Source organism: Ambystoma mexicanum, chromosome 12 (assembly GCF_040938575.1).
Source record: "Ambystoma mexicanum isolate Mex_15411 chromosome 12, UKY_AmexF1_1, whole genome shotgun sequence".
In the NCBI taxonomy this organism is placed as follows: domain Eukaryota; kingdom Metazoa; phylum Chordata; class Amphibia; order Caudata; family Ambystomatidae; genus Ambystoma; species Ambystoma mexicanum.
The window spans coordinates 464,695,775-464,721,159 of NC_090936.1; the positions used below are offsets into that span (position 1 = coordinate 464,695,775).

The window sequence follows — 25,385 nt, forward strand, 5'->3', positions numbered from 1 at the left end:
ATCTGGTAAGTCTAGTGAAACATCTGGTGCTAAACCACAGGTAGGTCAGCAGAAACCCCCATTCCAGAGAGCATTTAAGAAATGGTTTGTATGTGGGTCTACTGATCATGTGAACAGGGATGCCAGATGTAAGGGTAAACCTTCAGGGGTCCACATTGCCTCCTTAGCCTTCATCCCTGAGGGAGAAGTTGAAATGGCAAGTGGTAACTTTGCCCATTGCAGTTCAAGCGTGTGTTTTTCGTTAGTTTCCCTGGATCTGTGGGAACAACAGAATGTGGATGTGTACAACTCCATACCGGATAACACAAAAGAATATTAGAAGGGCAGTGTACTTGTAAATGGTCAGGAGATCCCTGCCATTAGAGACACTGGGGCAAGCATTACAGTGATAGATGAACGTTTCTTCAAACCTGAGGATGTAGCTAAGGCACCCAAAGGTCTCACTAAGCTTGCAGGAGGCCCAATCCAAACGTTAGGCAAGATTGGATGCAGTACCCTGTGGGAGACTGCACCAGCCTTGTCCCCTGGGCAATAGTTATCTCATCCTTTGGTATAAGCATGTACTACACAAGTTGGTAGAGCGACTGAGCAGCCAGGCGTATCGCAAGAGGGGTCAATGGGAGCTGTAGGGTTATAACATAGCGATTCACAGTGACTGGTAGTCAAACACTTCCACTCAAGGTTTCTTGATTGAACAATTATTAATTTATTTAACAGTCAGTTGAATAAGCCTTCTTTAGAAGGGAGCACATATGTAACACAAAAATATGCTTCAATAAATACACACTCTCAATTTCACTAAATCAGTAGATGCCCATTTGGGAGGGCACATGGACACTTCCTACACCCTGAGGTGACTTAAATAACTAGGACACTGTGGACATTCATATCTCACTGGCACATTTAGAGCAATACTGAGTATGGTGTCAAAAGAAAAAGGTTAGGGAATAACACAATGGTCCACAAATATTCTTAAGCAGGCGAGTACTTTTGAACCCCACAATGCAAAGTAATTTAACCCTTTCCTAGCTACACAAGTTATAGAATGTGTGACTTGGGGACGAATCAACACACATAGTCAGAGGTTAGAAGAGTATCGGGGAGCCCGGACAGCCAATGTCACTTGAGCAAAGTCTGGGGGAGCTGAAGTTCTTCTTGCAGGTAAGTAAATAGTCTTGCACAATGTTTTAGAAATCTTTGTATTAAATGAAATCACTGTAGGGCACAAGCTGGGAGGCCTGTGAGGGGCAATGCTGCAAGCAACTCTGCAAAAGGCAACCAAGACAAGTCTCAACTGAGAGCTAGTAAGGCTATACATCAAGAGGTAAGTACCCCTTAGTTTACAGTACCTTTTGTTCTGAAGAAATTGGTTCCAGCTGGCTTCTGTTCCAGTTGTAGTATGGCAGATCCTGTTGTTCCTGGGCCTCAGTCGTGGGGACAAGAGGGAGGACATTTGGCGACTCCTGCACTACGGTTTGAAGGTCGGCGGCAGCAATGGACAGAGTTCAGATCAGCGGCACTTCACGGTTTCAGCTTCTCGTGAGTAGCACCACCTCGTCACATCTGGGGTCCAGCACTCTATGGAGGTGGCTCAGGCTCGGTCAGTCCTGCTTCGTGGTAGTCCGGAGGATCTTCTTGGAGTTTGGGTCCGACTTAAAAACGAGACTCTCGATTCTGGTATTCCTCTCCCTGGCAGTCGGTTCCTGCAGCAGCAATGGAAGTACAGCCGGCTCCGAGAAGATGTCCAGACGAGTTCGCTTTGGGGTTGATTGGCCCCACCAACCCAAGGGGAGAAGTCGTCCTGGCAGGGCTTCTGTAGTCGAGGCAAATTTGGAGCTTCAGCACTGCAGCAGGGCTTCACCGGGCAAACCTACGGTCCAGGAGTTGCAGCAGGCGTCTCTACCAAGTTCTTCTTTGGATTCCTTCCTCTAGTGGTCGACTCTGCCTTCCAATCAAAAGACCTCGCCTTTTATGCAGGTTTCTCCCATTCATTCACAGCCTAGCTGTCACTCACACAGCAGGGTGGCTGTCCTCCAAGGACAGCCAGCCAGCCAATCACCTTTGGGTGCATTCCTGTCACCTAGGAGATTAAGCACAGGGAGTTTCGGGAACCTCACTCTCTTCCTGCCCCAGCGAGACATGCTGGAGCCAGAGACAGGCTTCAGCAGTGAAACCTGTCAAAGACAAATCTAACAAAGGGACCAAACCTGATTTGGTGCACAGAGTAAATCTCATGATGGACCGTTCCAACAAGAAATGGCGAAAAAAGAAGACCGGGCCATTTTGACAAAATGGGCCCCATGGGTGCTTTACTGTGGCTGCAATTGCAGCCCCCTGGAAAACACACAATGGTAGTAAAAAGTAAACCACTGCCACCAGCTATTAATTGTAGAAAGGGTAACATAAAAATGTTACATGAGAAACTAGACAAAGGGGATACTAAGTAACCCCTCCAGCACCCTATTGTAAAATAGTGTGAGCTGGGTCTAGAAAGTTACAAATGTAAGTAAAGTCAATTTCACTTCACTGCTCTTGGAAACAGTAGTTTATCCAAGAGAAGGCTTGCAAACCATTGGGAAATATGAAAGACTTCCCTGTGCCACTGCACTGAAGGTGCTGTGTGACACAATGTATAAAGATGATGCCTATGGAGTTGTTTGTCAGACTCCAAAACCAAAAGAAATAGTTCAGATCAAAGACAAATATATGAGGAAGTGGGAAAAAGGTCTCGCTCTCTCCAGGATAAAAGATAAGTCATTAAGTCCAGCAAAAGTGCTGGGGGTCTCTAAGGTAGAAGGGAATTCGCACATTTCTGAGAATCCTCCCTTACAGTTCCAATATGAATATACCTAGATGTATTCTCAAGTTTAGTCTGCGCCAAATCTAGACAGAAATGTGATTGTTAGCATTTGCCACACCTAGATGGAATACTCAAGCTTAGCCCGCGTCGCATCTAGATAGAAATAGGATTGTTAGCATATGCCACACTTAGATGGAATTTCAGAAATGTGATTGTTGGCATATGTGATTCTTAGCATGCACCACACTTAGAATTCTGAACCTAGCTTGCGTCACATCTAGATATAAATTTGATTGTTGGCATGTGCCAAACGTATGGAATTCTGAACTTTTGCTCGCGTCGCATCTAGATAGAAATGTGACAGTTAGCATATGCCACACTTAGATAGAATTCTCAAGTTTAGTATGCGTCGCATCTAGACAGAAATGTGATTGTTAGCATAAGCCACACTTAGAATTATGAACCTAGCTTGCATCAAATCTAGATAGAAATGTGACTGTTAGCATGCACCACACTCAGGATTCTGAACCCTAGTTCGAGTCGCATCTAGACAGAAATGTGACTGTTAGCATGTACCGCACCTAGATGGAATCTCACAATTGCAAGGACAGCAATGCCAACTAACCAACCAACTAACAATTCCATCCCTCTGCATACACCTCTCAAACTATAACCAAACACAACCACAAGCCTAAAACGCAGCAATCCGCACAAACTTCACAACAATGCAACAACAAAACAAACCACACATAGACTTGCACAACAGCACACAATGACTACGGACCATAAAACACCCCAAGCCCAGCCAACGGACCCACCGAGCTATGGCTGCCAACAGCACATCACTGCTCTCTTGCACTTTTCCAGTTTATTCCCACTAACCCACCCCCTCTCTTCCCCTTTTTCAGAGCTGCCAGAGCAACAGGGGACCACTTCGGTGGAGATAGTGCACGGTACAAATGTCCTTTAACATTAACATACTACCAGCTCTCATCCAGTGCAATAATATGACTGTTCGAATACCCGTCAGTGCACAAAATGAGTGCCTGGGAGAGTCCTGTTGGGTAATGATTTAAAAACTCTTGGAGTTGTATCTAGCACCCCAGGCCTCCCAGTAAAAGGAAGCAGGAGCAAACAAGACCTTACCCCCAGTCCACAGGAAGGACACCCTTCTATTTCCAAGCCAAAGAAAGAGACACAAGGGAAACCCAAGGTCTCTGGAAGAAAGAAACGTATTACACCTAAACCTGTTCGAGGACGAGGACAGTCCCAGGTCACACCAGTGACCCTTTCCCCAGCTGAAGCTGAGTGGCAGGAATAACTAAACTCGGAAGACTCCGCTACTGGTGAAACAGAGCTGGAAGAAAACCTTCCTTATGTTGGAGATCTGGATCCTAAAGAACATCCTGAGCTGCAAACTTTTCTTGCAGAAGGTGGACCCTCTAGGACAGACTTCAGCAGAAGTCAAAGAGAGTGTCCCTCTCTGGGCGGGCAAGAGCCAGGGAAGCATAAGCTTTACTGGGAGGATGAGCTCATCTACAGTGATCCTACTGAGTCTATCCCAAGAGACTACAGGATACTTGTAGTGCACCAGTAGGTGAGACCACAGTTCTTACAGTTAACCCATGAGATTCCTCTGGCTGGCCACTTGAGTTTCAAGAGGACCGAAGAGAGGCTATCTCTGTATTTCTTCTGGCCAAGATGGGGTCTGATGTAGAACAAATCTGTAAGAGCTGTCCCGCTTGTCAGATTTCTGGCAAGAGTGGGGCCAAGAATGTTGCACCTTTAGTGCCCCTCCCAGTGTAGTGGGAGTTCCTTTTGAGGGAGAGGGTGGGGATTGGCATTGTTGGTCCCCTAGACCCTCCAACTTCCATTTATATTCGTTGTGGTTGACCATGCTACCAGGTATCTTGAAGCCATACCTATGAGAACTGTTAATTCTCAGGCAGTGGCTAAGGTCCTCCTTGGTATCTTTACCAGGGTAGGTTTTCCTAAGGAGGTAATCTCTAACAGGGGGTCACATTTTATGTCCCACTACATGCAGACCATGTGGTAAAAATGTGGAGTGACCTACAAGTTCTCAACAGCCTACCATCCCCAAACGAATGGGTTAGTGGAGAGGTTTAATAGAACTCTGAAAGCATGATGGGTGCTTTAGAGAAACCCCTTATAAGAAAGTGGGACCTTCTACTACCATGCCTTCTCTTAGTCCCTTAAGCAGCGGTTGGGTTCAGCCCCTTTGAACTTCTCTATGGTCATCCGGTTAGAGGCCCTTTGGCCCTGATCAAGGATGGGTTTGAGAGTGCTCCTTCCCTCAAGCCAGTGCTGGGTCTCCGGAGGAGAATTGCACTCATGATGACGGAAGCTTCTGATACCTTGAAAGCAGGTTAAGCTCTGGTCAAATATTGGCATGACCAGAAGGCCAACATGGTGGCATTTACTCCAGACCAGCTTGTTCTAGTTAGGGTACAAGACAGAGGGCCTTACAGGACCAATGGATTGGACCCTTCGAGGTTGTGGGTAAACTTGGTCAATTATTTAGTGGACTTGGGCAATTCCAAGGAGGCCCCTAGGGTCTATCTCACTAACCGTCTGAAGGCTTATGTTTCCAGAGCAGAACTAGGAGCTTTGCTTCTAGCCTCTGATCAACAGGGCGAGGAGAGTGAGCCTCTCCCTGATCACCTCAGGGGACAACCCTCAGATGAGAAAATTGAAGGAGTAAAACTCTCTTCAGGTCTGACTCTGCAACAACAGGAGGAGTGCAAGGCTTGGTTAATCAGTTTGCCTCCCTGGTTTCGGTAACACCAGGCTTGACCCCTTGATATTCTCCCTGGTGACAGTCTCCCTGTCAAGTGCAGGGATTACAGGATGTAAGATCCCACATATAGGAAGAGGTCAAGAACATGCTCGATCTTGGGGTAATGGAGCCATCTACAAGTCCATGGGCTAGTCCAGTTGTACTAGTACCAAATGCAGGAACCAAGGAATTGAGATAGTGTGCAGAGCTCTTAATGCAGTCCCCATGACTGATGCCCATCCTTTACCCAGGACAGATGTGCTGGTTGACAAATCTGGTTCAGCCAAGTTCCTCAGCACATTTGACCTGATCTCAGGCGATTGGCAAATAGCTCTGACAGACCATGCCAAGGAGTAAACTGCATTTTCTACCCCAGGGGGCCTGTACCAGTTTAAGGTTATGCCTTTTGGACTCACAAATGCACCAGCTACATTCCAGAGGATGGTGAATCGGGTTCTGAATGGGATGCAAAACTTCTGCATGGCATACTTGGATGACATTGCAGTGTTCAGCCCCACTTGGGAGCTACACATCAACTTCCTGGAACTGCAGGCAGTGTTTTGGGCCCTCAAGTCGTCCTTTCGTCCCTCAAGAGCAAAGTGGTGACAGTCTTCACGGTCCATACCACCACAATCTTTTACATCATGAAGCAGGGGGGCGCTATATCCCCAGCGCTCTTCAGGGAGGCGCAGGAATTGTGGCACTAAACCTGACGCCCAGGGGCGGTTTCTCATTCCGTTTCATCTGGTGGGAGTCAAAAACAGTTGCTGACTCTCAACAGGGAGCTGTTCTCTTGCCACGAGTGGGAACTTTGGCAGGATCAAGTGGACAACCTTTTCCTCAGGTGGGACAGATCCCAGATCAACTTATTTGTGATGGCGGCGAACACCAAGTGCCAGTGATTTTCCAGCAGGTTCCACAACCGGGGAGCATGGGGGACATGTTCTCCTTCCCATGGGAGGGTCTGTTCCTGTACGTGTTCAAGCCGTTGCCTCTCCTACTGCGAGTAATCAGTCAACTCAAACAGTGCCAGTGCAAGATGATTCTCGTCACCCTGGCATGGCCGAGACAGATTTGGTACCCGGACCTTCTGAGCCTGTCGACGTCACCTCCAGTCAATCTACCCAGTGGTCGCAGATCTGCTCGCCAGAGAAGGAGATGCAATCCTGCACCACGACCCAGGATCGCTGAACCTGAAGGCCTGGCTCCTGCAGCCTTAGAGTTCGGTGGGTACGAGCTGCCGGCGGACTGCAAGGAGGTACTTGCCAGGGCCAGAGCATCGTCGACCTTTAGTGCTACTGGTACAAGTGGAAGCGGTTCGCAACTTGGTGCCGGTCGCAGAAGGTTAACCCTTTGAGGGTCACGGCCGTCAGGTCCTTCCGTACTTGTTGTCGTTGGAAGGCGGGGCTGGCACACGCCTCCATAAAAGTGCATCTGGCGGCTGTCTCCCGCTACACCAGATCTCTGGAACGGTCTTCTCTTTGGTCACACCATCTCGTCAAGGAGTTCATCAAAGGACTGTTCTGATAATTCCCGCTGGTGAAGGCACCTGCCCCGGCGTGGGAACTCAACGTGGTGTTGACGAGGCTCATGGGGGTGGAGGGGGGCCTTCGAGCCTATGCATCGAGCCCCTCTCAAGTTCCTTTCTCGTGGCCATCACCTCTGCCAGGAGGGTGGGTGAATTCCAAGCCCTGTCCTGTAAGCGGCCCTATTTGACTTTCCACAGGACGAGGGTGGTGCACTGGGCGCACCCCTCCTTCAGGCCTAAGGTTCCATTGGCATTTCATCTCAACAAGCCTTTCGTGTTGCCTGTGTTTTTTCCAACGCCTTTGTCGCCGGCTGAAAGGACTTTGCACTCGCTGGATGTGGCTCGAGCGCTGACGTTTTATGTGGCCCGCACAAAGAGTTTCCGGTAGACGTCGCACCTTTTCATGAACATTGGTCCTGTGAACCATGACAAAACGTTGTTCAAGGCTTCCATTTCCATGTGGCTCTCCAGCTGTATCACTCCCTGTAACCGGTTGGCAAACCGATCGCTGCCTGGCCGTACGAGAGCCTACTCCACCAGAGCGATCGCTACGACGACGGCGTTCGTGTCCGGTGTGCCCCTGCTGGACAGCTGCAGGGCTGCTACATGGTGGTCTACGCACACCTTGATGAGATTCTACTGCGTCGACAGGGATTCCAGAGGGTATACACGCATTTCGCTGACCTATTTTTGGTCGTGGTACTTTTCATCGCCGGATTTTACATCGCCAGAAACCCTGTTTTTTATTTTTTTTGTTTTGGTGGGTGTTTTGTTGGGGTTGGGGTATTATTATAATAGTAAACAGGGTTTCTGGCAATGTAAAATCTGTCGATGAAAAGTACCACGACCAAAAATAGGTCGGCGAAATCACGTAGAACCTTCCAGAGAGGAGTCCAGGGTCGGCCAAGCAGTGCTACGCAACCTGTTTGCTTGAAAGTGAGCCTGTGAGGAGGTAAAAGCAATTGCTTCGTTTGAGCCTTGCCACCTCCTGTGGTTGTGTATGTATGTACTGCTATGTTTTCTTTATTCATGAGCATGTGAATCCATGCCAGACCCCATGCTGGAGAAGGAACAATTTACTTATCTGTAACTGTTGTTCTCCAGCAGGGCTCTGGCATGGATTCACATGTCAATCCTCCCTCCTGCCCCTCTGCGGCTCTTCTTGGTCATACTGACACTTTACGTGTTACCAAATCTGAAGATGGCTGCCAGAGGAGGGGCTTAGGGAGAGGCTAGGCATTGGCTGGGGGCAGCATGACCCAGAGCTCAGTGATTGGTTTATGGGAGAAAGACAGTTTGTAAGTGAAAGTGACAGAGAATATTCATGAGCATGTGAATCCATGCCAAACCTATGCTGGAGAACAACAGTTAGAGGTAAGTAACTTGTTCCTTACCCCTCTTAAGATAAGCCTGGCTGTTCAGTCACACTACCAACTTGTGTTGCACATGCCTATATAAAAGGTGGGTTACCTAATACCAAGAGATACGTTTTGTGTAGTCACACACCAGTTGGACTGCATTAATTCTTATCGAACACCAACCTTCGGAGTGCTTGTGCAAACCAGCAATGGCAAAGCCAAAGTGATACAAAACTTTCTCAAAGTCCCCAGAACATTTTAAAGGGAGTTGGGGGTTCAGGTAAGTATCGCTACAACTCACACCCCCCTCCCACACCCCACCGTACTCAGATTCTTCACAGGATTGGCAGGTCGGTTGAAGAGGGTCCTAGGTCACTTTTCCCACTGTCATCCTTGATTCCCAGGGGTTGCAGGTTCGAGCAGTTCTCTGGTCATCGACTATTGCTGCTGTAAGCAGTTTCGGGCGACAGCCACCGATGCACAGCGACACAATGTGATTCACTTGCCGCATTCAGACTCCCCCCCCCCCCCTCTCGGGTCCCCTTGATGCTAAGACCATAACATTTCGTAGAGGCAAGTCTTGTTGCACACACTGTGGTTCCCCCAAGTTCCAGACCTCAACTCGGAACAGTGATGTCTGCAGGACAGTAGCCCAAACTCAGAACTGGTCAAACATTGGGTCGTCCAGGGGCACTTCGAAGGCTATTCTTTGTGATTGTCCGTGATTTAATTAAATCCAAAATGTCTGATGAAGAAAAAAACAAATGTCATTTGAATGAAAATGACTTTCGATTTTCTCTCCCGCGGATATTTCTGGTAACCCGCATTTCCCTACCTGCCTACTTGCCTTTTGGTGGCACACTTCGCTGTGTGCCGCTGACTCCTCTATCCCTCTGCGATACCGGTTCCCTTCACTGTGCATGGGAAATGGTGCTGCAGGGTCCTTTTTTTTCTCAATGTTGTTTTTCAAGCTGGGACACCCCCAATGTCATTATAGCGAACAAAGGTGCAGGGGACACCCCCGCTTCCCTTGTTTGCTAAAATGGTCACGAATGGTACAATTTATTACATTTACGGCTGTACGAAATTTTGGTACAGCCGAAATTCAACAAATTCTACCATTTTGGTTTTCTTTTTGTTCTTTTATATGAATACCCTTCTTTGTAGTACTCTGAGCTGACGTCGAATTGATGTTCCCTCCTCTCCAAGGGTTGCAGCTCCTTCACAGGACTGTTGAAGATCACCTCAAAGACAGGGCTCTCCCAGGACAACAGCAGAAGTTGGTCGCTAGTCACCTCGCAGATCTTGCAGCTGGACAGGAGTCTTGGCTCCTTCCGTTTCTTCCAGGATCCCTCTGGAGGGGGTGTAGTGGTACTCTTCCTATCCTAAAGGCATTTTAAGAGCTGAAACTCCCACTAGCCAATTGCTGATCTGGCCCACACACCTCAGCAGTGGTCAGTCAGGACCACTGGCAGCAAAACTCATGCATACCATTTGGAAACACTGGCACCAGTTTGTGGATTGGGACCAGACCGTCCCAGCACATTTCCTGCCGGAAAACACACATAGCCCTCCAGTACCCCGCCAAAGGCCTCTGCTTTCCCTGGCACTGGAAGTCCATATAAGGATTTTCCTGGCCTCACAGGCCAGTAATTGCGCTAAAAGACAAGATGGCCAAAGGACACACGGAAAAACCTTGTGGCATGGCCATGTTTGACCACTAGCCACAGTTAGTAGCCCAACGCGGCAAACGTGGTAAGGTTAAAACAAAAGTTACCAAAAAATGGTAACTCACTGCTGCCACCAACCTGTCCGTTTAGCACACCTAGAGTAACCAAAAATCCTCTGAGTTTTAGTACAGGGCAAAGCAAAAGTGTACCCCATTGTACTGCATTGTAAGATGGGTGTACGATGATAAAAGTTACCACAAGTGATGAGAAGTTACTAAATGTAGTAATAAAGTAACGAGACTAAGGGAGACAATGTTTCCCATTACGGACGGCCTGAATGACATGTCTGTTTCCCCATGACATATGAGCAAAAAGTCAGTGTATTGAAGCTTCAGGCTTCACTGCACTGTAAAAAGAGCAGGTCAGATACAATATGAAAGCAAAACGTTTGGAGGTCCATAGAGATGGAAGGAAAGGTGCACTAAAGAGGAATTTGTCCTAACAGGCATTAGTAATTCAACATTGGGCACTCCCAGTTTTTTGTTATCGGGGGGACGACACTATCAGTGGGAGACTGATACACTGAAAGCAAAGGATAATAGGTCGACTACCCCTACCTTAAGACCCTGAGTCGCACAAGGTTAGATCCAAGCTAATCTCATGCAATTTTAAAATTACGTATACCACACATAATTAACAAAAATATTTTTCTTTTTATTGTTAAGACAACATATGCCTAAAAAGGCTTTCTAACGCCTAAATCTATAAAAACAAACTGTGCTACTCACTTACAATCTAACTGGTGTGGACACACCAGACCTTTCAAGATGCCAAATTACATAGGGAAAGGAAACGGGAAAAACAGTGTATATTACTGCAAACATGGATGCATTTAATCTCGAGGAAGAATCAAATATATTAGAGCCTCCCAACTATAAATGTATGCCTCAAAGGTTTTTTAACCAGAGCGGATAATCTAGTTCTGTTTTTTTGTTTATTACCTACTCTATTCTAATTAACCTACGTTGTTGTAGGGTAACTGCGGGTTACTTAATACACACCAGCTACCCTTTCACAAATTACTGAAATGAGAGAAAGGAATCAGAGAAGTGAAAAAGTTCCTATTAGCAAGTCGACATATGTTTCGGCCTTTCTGACTCATACAGGACTCTCTCTTGGTGCTGTTGGTTCTAATGGTAATAGTGGCTGTCTTCAGGACAGAGAAAATGTTGTTGTTTTCAGTAAATGATACTTTCCCATTAATATCTGAGTGTTTCTCAATTTCTTTGGGACGTATAAGGTAACTTAATCGGCATCTTCATCCGGCTTCCTAAACTAATGCCGCGCATTCAAAATGTTTTCATGCACTGTATCTTTAATGCTTTTTTACTTTGACCTGTGACGAACTGGTGAAAGCAAAAGATCTCCACTCAGCTTGGTTCACAATGGTGCTGTGTTCAAAGTAGTGGCGCTTTCATCTATTAATATGGATGAGCAGCAGCTTCAAGAAGCAGTGTAGCTCCTGATTAACGCTCGTGTAACTCAGGCGTCTGCTGTTAACCTGGGTTAAGGCGTTAGAAAGCCTTTTTAGGCATATGTTGCCTTAACAATAAAAAGAAAAATATTTTTGTTAATTATGTGTGGTATAAGTAATCTTAAAATTGCTTGAGATTACCTTGGATCTAACCTTGTGCGACTCAGGGTCTTAAGGTAGGGGTAGTCGACCTAACAGGCATTAGTCAAACTCTTAAGAATTAAATACCGCAGGTAACACAATACATTCACTGCCATTTATGTACACATTCACCTTGCTAAGGCGACTAATATTTCACCTTTAAAATACATTTCAAATCAGTTTTCAGAATACTGAAGGTGTAGTAAAGCAAGTGAATTAGGAAATACAACCAGGAAGTAACCGATAAGTTGACAACAAATAGGTTGAAAATGAAGGAGATGGCAAACACCATACAGAAACTCGTAATTGAGGTAATACCCGTATAAAGTCTTTTTCTAGTAAGAAAAGACAAGGCCTAGTGCCATTGGTCATAGGTCCCAATAACAGTCTTTTCAGAAGGCTAGGAGTCTCTTTAGGAGGTTTAAACAAGGGTTGGCTCGAGCCAAAAAGACTTTTTAAGTGTTCCAAACTTTAGTGAAAAAACAAGAGAGAAGTCTTTAACAGTCCCTCTCCCAGTCCACCCAATTTAGGGAAGACCGAGGGGAGGAAACATAACCAGACCACCACCATTCAAGGCTAGGCAAGGGCAAGGTAGGGCTAAGACCTTACGCCCATACAACCATATGGACACTGGGGAAGGGGAGCAGGTATGTTTTCTCACCCCCTCTACTCCGATTCACTTGGGCACCACCGTAGCAGTTCCTGACATTGCTTGGCATTCTGGATTCATACCTTTGTTCAGTTGAAGGAAGCCAGGGGCCCCAGGTGCAGAGGTCAAGTCAGGCATCTGGATATTGGATCAGGCGAGATTGAGATTGCAGACTCTTGATGGCTCGGTTCTGGATTTCGGACAGCTGGTCACCCAGCAAAAACACTCACTACACGATCACCACTCTTGCGACAACCTCGAAGAACTTGCAGGACGCGATGCAGGCGGCGAACAGCAATCGCCACATGAGGAAAATGGCAGAGAACTGCAACTTCAGGGAAATGGTTCTTTTTTCTTAGGCTGAGGATCTGCAGTGTCCCAAGCCCAAGGCTCAACTAGGGATGGTGACTGTTGCAGTGACGTAGCCCAGGATAATGTCTGGCTAGCCCACAGGATGCTACCAGGACTCTTTGAGAATTTCCAGTGGCTTGGTCTTAGAGAAGAAATCAGGACTGGTTGTTCCCACTGGTCTAAGTGTTTGAAACGCCAATTAAGGTCTACAGGTGATCTGCGGAGAGGCATGACTTTCCGGGTTCAAGTGAAGAAAGCGCTGCTGGCGATCTTCCAACATCCTACTCTGTTTCTTCAGTGCACTGATCTCCTTCGTAGGGTTTTTGGTTCGAAAGATTATCTGAGGAATGGCTGCATGAGACCACCTTGTATACAGGATCCAGGCTGTAATTTCCCCAGTCCACCAATGGCAAGGATCTGCAACATTTAAGTTAGCACAGGCTGTCCAATCTTGGACAGCCTCTGGCCACAGCATTAGCCCAGCAACAGACGCACTCTGGCATGAATGTGGACTGCGTCCAGCGGACCCAGCCCCACATCTGGCCACACAGAGACCCGCCACTGTGCTAGTGAAAGCTGGAACTTTCCCCAGGATAGGGCTTAATTTGTATGGAAACTCTGGCCACTCCAGGTCAGGAAGAAGTTCAAACTATGTGCTGGCCAAAGGACAGGTGAGAATCTTGCGGCACAGCCATTTTAGAGTATATAGTATGCTTAACGGCAATGAGCAGTAAAATACAAAAGTGCACAAGACTATAAAAAAGAAAACACTTCAAAAGTATCCGCTGCCACCAGCCCATCCTGGACACTCCATGCAAGTAACCAGCAAGTTACCAAGAAACAAAGTTACAGAGACACAAAATGACTCGACTGTACTTCACAGAAGGTGATACGTCCAGGTGACAATAAACGGAGAGCTTTACTGTGGAGAACATAGTTTTAGTTCTCCTGTACCGATAGCCATAGGGACTGATCAGTGCCCCTAAATAGGTGAGCATTGCAAGGTAAGTGTAGCAGCAAGCCTTTACTTGTCCAAATGTCAGGCAGTGGTCACCAAAAAAGATATCAAATGTAGGTTGTCCAATGGATGTCTATGGAGGGAAAGCAGCTAAAAGAAAAATCTTTAGTAACAGGGATCTTTTGGGCAAATAAGACACAAACCTTGCTTCACCCCTTTTGATCTCATTTATTTCCTTTCCTTCCTCAAGTTGGGTGGCAATGCTCTTTTCACAAATCAGCTGAGATGTGGCGGCTCCCTACTGGACTACGAACCGCAGAGCTATGATTAAACAAAAGCACTTTACCCTCCATGGTAATGTGACTGTCCTCTATCCAGTGCTGGGGACTAAGTGAAGGTGAACGCTGGATTTTTTCCATAAGGCAGCCAAGTACATCATCCACTAGCAGAGGGAAGGGCCCTCTCCCCCTTGATTACCCAACTACATGTCCCCAGAGTGAGGCAGGGGACTGAGGTACAGACCTAAGAAACCTCTTCATAATATTGATGAACACAAAATAATATTTGGCAGGTTATCGTAGTGTATAAAAGGGCACCACGAGTATCGGGCAGTATTACAAATGTGGATGACTGTAATTTATTTGGGTTTTTATAACACTACTTGCCTAGATTGTACCAAGAATGTGAAACAAAGGGGGGGGTGGAGTGGGTTGGGGGCAGAGGGGTGGAGACTGGTGCTACTTGGCACAATTGTATTGCATGAAATAAGGGGCTTGATGTATTAAATAATAGTAACTTCTCAGCCTTGTGGAAATTCCATTTGTCATCTTTTTAGAAGGTATACATTTTTTTAAGTGGCATTAGCAATTAAGGAATACATAATCCCATCAGTCAAGTAAAATTGGATATTTCCCACTTTTTTATGTCTTTGAAAACACTTCTGCTTTTTATTTTTATTAGAGAAATGCAACAAAGTTCATTTCCATCTACCGTACAGATGGCAGGTCTTCACTGGTGGCGCATGGAATGATATGAAGGATATGGAATTAGCTGAAAAGAAGTACTGTGATCCCAATTGCAGGTACAGCAGTCCCATACCCTGGGTGTTACTTAACAGGGGATATGTTGATGGTTTCATAGTCTTGTAAGGACATATAAATGAGAAACTTCATTGAGGGATCTTTATTTGTTTGCATGGTGAGTGTGTGTTTGAGAGAGAGGAGACCGGTGAGTAAAGAGAATCTGTGGAGCCAACCATTGGAAAAAAGAGAATAAACCGGAAAACTCTGCCAGGTCCCTTAGGGAGAGAGTTGGATAAGGCCAAGGTCTTTAGTTCCCTCTTTGGGTATCAGATGGGTCCAGACAGTAAGTGTTACGTGGTGAAATTCAACCAATATTTCAAGGTCATTTGTGTAGGAAAAGGGAAGCCTGGGCTAGGGAGTTGGGAGCCAATGTGGAGGTTGAATTAAAATGCAGAGACGACCCTTAATCTAGGAACCCAAAGGGATTATTATCATAAACCTGGGCAATGGAGCTCAGTACAGTGAGCCAAACGAATACAAATAATTCAGGGGTGGAGAAATGAAAGGACATATATGTGAGAATTAAGTGGTTTGCATATTTCTATTTCTTTGTAATAAAAAGTGAAACATTTGTCATTGTTGTGAGGTTCTTTGACCACCGTGTCACAGTTGATTTCTGCAGGGCCAGTGTGCATTTTGCTGATGACGTTAAAGCAAAGGACAAAACATTTAAAGTTGCATGCTGCTAGCCAGACATAAAAAGCGACTTGCCACTTTAGTTTTCCACATGCACAGAGCATACCATTTCTTACCAATCAAGAGTCTATTATCACTTGTTTAGGGGCAAGTAAACATTTCAATGATTCCACTAGGATGACCAGGGAGTCCTGCTAAAGCAATCCCCTTGCCCATCATTCTCTGGCTTGGGGAGCTACCCAGTCCATTGGCATCCCACTAAAATCCCCACAACAAGGCAAAGGACTTTGTTATAACTCCATATTAAGATCTATTAGTAACAAGTCGGAGAAAACCTATCTGCATGTGACATTGGTAAATGGTTGCGATCAAAATAAAGAAAGGAGCATTGGTGATGAAGCCCGAACCAAGCTCTCTTGACTGGTTGCTTCCCTCCAACCTTTAATCCTATACATGCTTATAGCATCCTTGTTTTCAAACGTGCATTTCAATAAAACATCTTTGGTAATAGCAACACTCCTTAATTTTATAAAAACCTAGAAAACGATTTATCAGGATCAGTTCGGACAGACAAATAGTCAATGACTCTCAAATTCTCTCCATGTAATATGAAAAGCAAACAATTTTGTATTTATTTGTTAATTAGAAAAACCTATTCAAGACATATACTCAAAACATATAAATGGGAGTCCCAACATTCTAATCTTTTCACACTCGTAAGAACATTAAAAACCTCACATAATTTGGACAATTTGTGTGGTGCTACACTTAAGTGACATATATGCAGTTTCGTTCACATATTCACTTATTTAAACATTCAAAATGACACCAATAGCACAATGGAATAGGAAATAAGACAATAATGACCTCTCTTGGATCCAATTGTTAATAGTTGTTTATAGGGATTTCTGTAGTGTACACCATTTCTTTCATTGCATACATACGATGTATTCATTTACAGTCCATTCCATAGACAATTAACCACTTTGCTGGTGCTGTTGACAATGACGTGTCTAAAAAGACACATCATAGAGGCCTGTGTAATCGATGGATTAAACTTAGATACTGTTCTTATACCGTGCACACCTCTCATTCCATCTGATACAAATATGCCTTTCAAATTCAAAAGAAGATGGTGTCCTATATGTTTAGCCTTTTCAATGACCATTAATAAGTGCATGGGACCTACGCCCCCTTCCTGGAAGCGATCAGTGGTAATTCTGATATTTAATAAGGGGGACAGAAGTGACCCTATGAATTATCGACCGATATTGACCTTTCAGATATGCTGGAGCAGCGTTATGTTACTCTGGGAAAAGCTAGTAATGTGTTTCTTATGTAGCGCTACATTATTATTCCACAGATTGGTACTCAATTTATTGACCTCAAAAGGATGAGAGTTGACAATGCCGGATTCGAACCAGCCACAGCAGGCTGCGCACAGATATCAAGGGTGAGCGCTTGGATCACTGTGCTATCTGACCGGCTTGTGGTGACCCTTCCGTGCATTACTGCAACTTTGATTACAGACTGGGAGTAAAAATTGCACAAAAGTAGATAGTATAAAACCACTGCCAACAGCCATTCGGATTAGCTTGTCACTGTAACCAAACATTAGAGGAGCAGTGAGGCGAGGATACTATGTAGCTCCTCAGCACTCCACATAAGGTGTGGTGTGCTGATCTCACAATAATAGAAGATAGGAAGGATAAAAATATCCCTCTAAGATGGAAAATAAAAAGGGATGTCCAAAGGGCTCCTAGCAATACAGCACAGAGAGAGCTGTGTGTTGCAAAAGACAGATACCACAAAACTTGTAGGAAAGTAGAACTCCAAGAAAAAAAGAAATACCAAGTATCCCAAAAGATAAGTAAAATAATGAGTGAGTGTGAAAAGAGGTTCCCACTCACTTAGGGGAACAGACCAAAAATCCAGTAGTCTAGCAAAATGTGCTGGGGGACTCGCATGCAGAGGAGATAGTGTATACAAATTAACATCTACCTAACCGGATCATTTCCAATATTTGTTATCTTGTGAGTACCCCTCTCTCTTAGTAGTATCTTGAATGCATTTTGCAGGCGCTACCCGCAGTGGCAAATTATAATGATTACCAAGTGCATGGAGGCTACTCAAAGGTCTCTCCCCATTATCACTCATCAGTCTGATGGCACTCAGTCACTCAAGCTCTGGACACTAACCTGAAGGTTCACACTCGAAGATGAGTACTGGCCATCCTATCTTGCAAGGGGAAGAAACACCATCACCACCCCATACTACCCTATAAAATGTGAAGAATGTGTAAAAAATGTAACAAGCACTCATATAGGCCTAACATCTCATTCACTTTTAAATTCAAATTAAATGTCCAACTCTTATTTGAAGATGTCTCGAGACTTATTGACCTTGCATCAAGATTTGTACACATCCGCCATTACTTATTGCATTGCTCTTTTCAAGACCATTGGTTTCAGGAATGTTCTGAATCTAATCACACAAAGGGGAAAATGTTGTCAGCAAGGGTAGTCTTCATGGCACACTGAGCTTCACTTTGTGTAGTGGAATTATCATATGACTTCGATGTCAGGCAGCTGATATGTCATCTCCCTTTCTGGTCCTCTTTTCTGAAAACGCCTATACTGTTACTCTGAAAGCGCTAAAAACATAGTGGGTCCTAAATGGATTCTCCAACATTCTCTTCCATTACAAATTACATTACTAGCATGAGGCATTCTCCGTTATCTCACCATAACATGTCATCATTCAGACCTTTAATAATAGTATCTGTTTGAAAAGTGAACTACTGCTCACTTCTTAACCAAACTTTGTCAATATCTTGCAAATTATTGCAGGTTGCTTTAGAAGTGTCCCGTTAAAATCATACTTCATGTCCTGATGTTAATCAGTGTTTCACCAATGGCTCTTGTAGTACCTGGTTTTGTACACAAGCAGCTCTGATATTCTAAAATGCAGAACTTTGTGCTTGGTTTTCCCAATGTAGATATTTTTTTTTTTTTGTACAGTGCCATAAAACTGCATAGATGACACATTTGATATTGCAATTATTAAAACGAATTTGGTACCATGGTGTCTACAAGTGTATATCAACCTCTTGATATGTCTGGGTGTTGTGCACATGCTGGACAAGACCCATATGGGTAGTGTTGTATAGTATTGGGAATGCTCCACATTCTTGTGATGGTATTGATAAGTGGCTGTAGAGTCTTCTTACTGTTATCACTCTTCACCAGGATACTTTAATGTTAAAGGTATTTGTACCGCGCACCGTCACCAACGGAATTGGTCCCCAGGCTCTCAGGTGAATCTTCAAACAAGAAGGCGGGGTGGGGTTAGTCGGGTGAAGAGGGAGTAGGAAAGTGAGAAAGGTGATGTCCTGTTGGCAGCTTCAGTTTGGTTTTCACTGTGCGCTGAGCTTGGGTGTGAATATCACATCGACGTGAGTTGTTAGGCAATATTGTATGCAGTACCCAGTGGGAGACTGCACCAGCTTTGTCCTCTTGGCAATAGTTAACCCAACCTTTTGGTATAAGCATGTACTACACACATTGGTAGAGTGACTGGGAAGCCAGGCTTATCTCAAGAGCGGTCAATGTGAGCTGTAAGGTTTTAACACTGAGTTTCACAGTGACAGTTATTCAAATAAACACTTACTCTCAAGGTTTCTTGATTAAACAATCATTTATTAATTTAACAGTCAGTTGTATAAGCCTTCTTTAGAAGGGAGAAAAAACATGTAACACTTAAAATATACTTGAAAAATACTCGTAGTTTCTCTAACTCAGAAGATACCCATTGGGGATGGCACACAGACACTCGCTACACCCTCAGGTGACTTAAATGGCTAGGACACTGTGGACATTGATTTATCACTGATACATTTAGAGCAATTTATCACTGATACATTTAGAGCAATACTGAGTTTGGTGTAAAAGAATAGGTTTGGGAATAAAAAAAAGTTTAACAAATATTCTTCAACAGTTAAGTACTTTGGAACCCCCCCAATGCAAAGTAAATTAACCCTTTGCCAGCAACACACTTTATAGAATGTGTGACTTTTTGGAGGGACGGATTAAAGCACAGTCACAGGTTAGAAGAGTCTATCAGGGACCCAGGACAGCCAATGTCAATTGAGCAAAGTCTAGGGGAGCTGAAGATCTTGCACAATGTTTTAAGAAATGTTTGTAGAAATGAAATCACTGTAGGGTCACAAGCTGGGAGGCTTGTGAGGGGCAAAGTTGCAAGCAACTCTGCAAAAGGCAACCAAGACAAGTCTCAAATGAGAGATAGTAAGGCTACACAACAAGAGGTAAGCAACCCATTAGTTTACAGTAGCTTAGGTCTGAAGAAATTGGTTACAGCTGGCTTCTGTTCTTGTTGTAGTATGGCAGATCCTGTTTATTCCTGGGCCTCAGTCGTGGGGACAAGAGGGAGAATCTCTGGGGACTCCTGCACTACGATTTGAATGTCAGTGGCAGCAATGGGCAAACTTCAGATCAGTGGCACTTCGCGGTTTCAGCTCCTCGCATCTCTCGCAAATAGCACCACCGCGGTTCTCTGATACCTTAATGGACTTTCCTTGCATCTGGGGTCCAGCGCTCTGTTGAGGTGGCTCAGGCTTGGTCAGTCCTGCTTCATGGGAGTGCGGAGGATCTTCCTGGAGCTCGGGTCTGGCTTAAAAATGATGCACTCGATTCTGGTGTTCCTCTTCCTGGCAAACGGTTCCTGCAGCCGCAATGGAAGTAGAGCCAGCTCCGAGAGGATGTCCAGACGAGTTCGCTTTGGGGTTGATTGGTCCCACCAACCCAACGGGAGAAGTCGTCCTGGTAGGGCTTCTCTAGTCGAGGCGAATTTCAGAGCTTCAGCACAGCAGCAGGGCTTCACCGGGCAAACCAACGGTCCAGGAGTTGCAGCAAGCGTTAATTCCAAGTTCTTCTTTGGCTTCCTTCATCCAGTGGTCAACTCTGTCTTCCAAGCAAAAGACCTCACCTTTTATGCTTGTTTCTCCCATTCATTTGCAGCCGAGCTGTCACTTGCACAGCAGTGTAGCTGTCCTCCAAGGACAGCAATCCAGCCAATCACCTAAGAGTGCTTTCCTGTCTCCGAGGAGCTTAAGCACAGGGAGTTTCAGGCATCTCCCTTGCTTCCTGCCCCTGCCAGACACACTAAAGTCACACAATGGTAGGAAAACGTAAGCCACTTCCACCAGCCATTAATTGTTGAAAGAGTAACATAAAAATGTTACATGAGAAACTAGACAAAGGGGATACTAAGTAACCCCTTCAGCACCCTATTGTAAGATAGTTGGGGTCATCACAAGTTGGGCGGTAACCCTTAAATCCGGCGATAACTCTATTACCGCCACATTTAAGGGTCCGCCAAATCATGGGTTTGGCAGCATTTAGCCCCAGCTTTGAGCTGGGGGGAAATCCGCTGGGAATTTGCCGATTTTCGCACTGTTACCGTGCGGTAATACCGCCGAAAATTCCCCATTGGGCCCAATGGGGAACTATCGTTCCGCCACACCTGTGATCCGGTGCTAATCGCGCCAGACCGGGTGGCAGTAGCGCTATACCGCCGGGATACCGCCCAACTCGTGATGAGGTCCAGTGTGTGCTGGGTCTAGAAAGTTACAAAATGTAAGTAAAGTCAATTTCACTTCACTGCTCTTGGAAACAGTTGTTTCACCAAGAGAAGGTATTTAAACCTTTTGGGACATCTAAGCGACTTCCCTGTGTCACTGCACTCAAGGTGCTGTGTGTCGCAATGTAAAGATGATGCCTATGGAGTTTGTCAGACTCCAAAGTCAAAAAAGAAACACTGAGTTCAAATCACAGAAATACATGAGAGAATGGGGGAAAAAGGTCTCACTCTCTCCAGGTTAGAAATAAAGTCTAAAGTCCAGCAAGAAAGAGCTCGGGGTCTCTAAGGTATAGGGAATTAGCACATTTCTGAGAATTCTCCCCAACTACGACTGCGAAATGGAATTCAAATTTCAACACATCAGCGCATACAAAAAGGAAATAAAAAAGCAAAAAGGAAATGCTACGACAACAGAATCTTCAAAGCACCAAATGCCCAAAAAGAACTCTTTAAAATCATAACGAAATAAAAAAAACACCTTTCTGCAACAACACTCCAATACTATCAAAGAAACTATGCAATGACTTTACAGACCATTTCAAAAACAAAACCATGACCATCCAACAGACCATACAAAACAGACCATGCAACCTCAATATGCAACCCACCCACCCTTAAGAGGAACGCCCGAACAAACTCTGAAGCGTCCCACAAATATCAGTGGAGACCTTAGAAAAATTGATAAACCATAGCAACAAAACTGGTTCCCCCGCAGATCCCTGCCCCCTGACATATACAAATCAATCCTCTTACAAGGAACACCCATGGACTACTACAGAAATGCCTTCAACCAATCAATCTCAGCAGGGAAAGTGCCACAATACTTCAAATCATTTTTATGTTCCCCTTTCGACAATTAATGTCTGTTGGCAGTGGTTTACTTTTTACTACCATTGTGTGTTTTGCAGTAAGACACTCCTGGGTGCCCATTTTGTCGCAAATGGCCCCGGCCTTCTTTTTCACCATTGGTGGAAATGTCCTTCTTGAGATTTATTCTGTGCGCCAAACCAGGTTTGGTCCCTTTGTTTTGTCTTTGGCGGGATTCACTGGTGAAGGCCGCCTCTGGCTCCAGTATGTCTGGCAGGGGCAGGAAGTGAGGGAGGTGCCCGAAACTCCCTTTGCTTAATCCCCTTGGTTACAGGAATTCACCCAAACGTGATTGGCCGGCTGGCTGTTTTTGGAGGACAGCTCACCCTGCTGTGTGATTGACAGCTAGGCTAGAATGAATGGGAGAATCCTGCATAAAAGGCAAGGCTTTTTGCTTACTGGACGAAGGAATCTGAAGAAGAACTTGGAAGAGACGCCTGCTGCAACTCCTGGACCGCTGGTTTGCCCGGTGCAGCCTTGCTGCTGTGCTGAAGCTCTGAATTCGTTTCGACTAGAGAAGCCCTGCAAGGACGACTTCTCCCCTTGGGTTGGTGGGACCGATCAACTCCAAAGTGAACTCGTTTGGACATCCTCTCAGAGCTGGCTGTACTCCCACTGATGCTGGAACCAAATTGCCAGGGAGAGGAACACCAAACCGAGTGCTTTGCTTTTAAGACTGACCCTTGTTTCAGGAGGATCCCCTGGACTCCCTTGAAGCAGGACTGACCAAGCCTGAGCCACCTCAACAGAGTGCTGGACCCCAGATGCGAGGAAAGTCCAGAGTGGTAGCAGTGAGACCGCAGTGGTGCTATTTGCTATAGACGCGAGGAGCTGAAACCGCGAAGTGCCGCTGAATTGAGATTTGCCCATTGCTGCTGCTGACCTTCAAGTTGTATGTCAGGAGTCCCCAGACTCCTCCCTCTTGTCCCCACGATTGAGGTCCAGGAACAACGGGATCTGCAGAGCTACACGGGAACAGAAGCCAGCTGGAACCATTTCTTCTAATCAAAGGTACTCTAAAGTTTAAGAGGACTTGTGTCTTTTGGTGTAGCCTTACTTGTTCTCAGTAGAGACATGTCTTGGCTAACCTTGCAGAGTTGCTTGCAGCTTTGCCCCTCACAAGCCCAACAGCTTGTGGCCCTTCAAGTGATTCTATTTCTACAAACCTTTCTAAAAACTTTGTGCAAGACTTACTTACCTGCAAAGTAGATCTTCAGCTCCCCTGGACTTTGCTCAACTAACATTGGCTGTCCTGCCTATTACATTTTGTCTTTACCCTTCCCCCTGGAAAGGATCAATTTACTTTGCATTGGAGTGTTCAAAAAGTACTTAACAGTTCATGAATTATTTGTTAACCTTTGTTTTATTCCCCAATATAACCCTTGCACCAAACTCTGGTATTGCTCTAAATGTACCAGTGATAAATCAATGTCCACAGTGCCCTAGCTATTTGTCACCTGAGGGTGTAGGAAGTGTCTGTGTGCCATCCCCAATGGGTATGTTTAGTTTAGTTTAGTTTAGTTTATTCATTTGTATTGCGCACCAGACCCGAGGGTATGAGGGCGCATGAGCAGCAAGGTGATTCAAAGCTTGGTTACAGGATGCTTATACTTTACATTACATAATTATACATTACAATACATAATTACAGTGTGACGATGAAGGAACATGTGTACAGTTTGGCAGGAGAGAATGCAGTAGATGTATTTAAAGAATTACAAATATATACAAGTTTAGTATTACAAATTTACAGATTCTCTTAAAGCATGCAACGCGGAGAGCAGCCGTGTGGTGTTAGAGGTGTTAGTGGTTCGTGATCTTTAACCAATGGATGTAGTTGCGTCTAAAAAGTGAGTAAGGTTGGGGAGTTCTGAGCGATGGTGGTAGGGAGTTCCAGTGTTGGGGTGCTTTCACCTGGAAGCTGTTGCCACCCATTTAGTGCGTTTAAACCTGGGGACGGTGAGCAGATTAGCTTTGGAGGTTCTGGTGGGTCTGATGGGGCTGTGTTTGCATATTCTGTCTGCCAGATAGCGTGGGGCAGCATTATTCAGGCATTTGTGGGTGAGCGATGCTACTTTAAGCAGGATTTTGTCTGTTGTGCTGAGCCAGTTATGGGATTTCCTGATATTGGAAATGTGTTCCCTCCTGGGAATATTGAGTGCTGCCCTAAGGGCGTTGTTTTGTAGCGTCTGAATTTTGTTGGTGATTTGTTTGGTGGCTCCTATGTAGAGGGCGTTACAATAGTCCAGTTTGGATAATACCAATGCTCTGGCAAGTGTAGTGCAGCTGTGGGTGGAGAGGAAGGGTTTGGCTGCTCTTATGAGCTTACATGTGTAGGCCGTAGAGGATGCCATCGAGCTAACCTGTTTGTGGAAGGTTAGGGAGGAGTCGAGGTATATTCCTAGGGTTTTTACTTCTTTCGAAACCTTGATTAGGTTCCCATCTATGATGAAGTTGGCATAATTGTGGTCGAGTTTGGTTAGGTTGGACGTAGAACCAAGGATGATGAGTTCAGTTTTGTCATCATTCAGGCATAGACTGTGCGAAGCCATCCATGCCTGGATGATGAGATACACCCTGTTCACCAAGGCCAAATCCTGGTTGTAATCTCCCGTCAACGGGATGAGGATCTGTGTATCATCGGCGTAGTTAGTGTAGGTGATACCCAGGCCGTCTAGATCATCAAACAGGGGCTTTGTGAACACGTTGTACAGAGTGGGGGAGACGCACGAGCCCTGTGGGACTCCACATGTAATGGGGATGGGTTCGGCGGCGGCAGAGGAGGAGAAGACTCGCATGGATCTGTTGTTGAGGAATGACTCAATCCAACTGATGGCTTCTTGTGAAAAGTGGGCAGCTGAGTCTAAATGATTACATAGGATTTTATGGTCAACTAGGTCAAACGCCGCAGAGAGGTCTAGCAGGAGTAGTAATGCAGTTTTCCCGTTATCTCTAAGGTCGTCTATTTGGGCTTTCAGATCTATCAGGGCTGTTTCAGTTCCATGTTGGGGTCTGAAGCCGGATTGTCTTATTCCTAGAAGGTGGTTTGTTTCAAGATACTTTTGAATTTGTAGGTATGCTGTCTTGTCTAGTATCTTGAGCAGGAATGGGACGGTGGTAATCGGTCTGTAGTTGGTTGGGATGGACGGGTCAAGGGAGGGTTTTTTGAGGAGAGGGAGGACCCAGGACTCTTTAAGGTTACTGGGGACTGTTCCTGTAACCTTAAATGTATCATTTGATTAGAGAAACTAAGAGTGTGATTTGAAGTGTATTTTGAAGTGTTACATGTTTTGCTCCCTTCTAAAGAAGGCTGATAAAACTGACTGTTAATTTAATAATTGTTAATCAAGAAACCT

At 45.3% G+C, this 25,385-nt stretch overlaps 1 protein-coding gene across 1 annotated transcript in view; it reads left to right on the forward strand.

Moving 5' to 3' along the window:
• The window catches only part of LOC138513668 (protein mono-ADP-ribosyltransferase PARP12-like), a 294,555-nt gene that overhangs the window by 140,342 nt on the left and 128,828 nt on the right, over positions 1–25,385 (forward strand). The window contains exon 5 of the mRNA XM_069628728.1: positions 14,747–14,867. Coding sequence (XP_069484829.1) covers positions 14,747–14,867 — 121 coding nt within the window. The remainder of the gene's footprint in view (positions 1–14,746; positions 14,868–25,385) is intronic.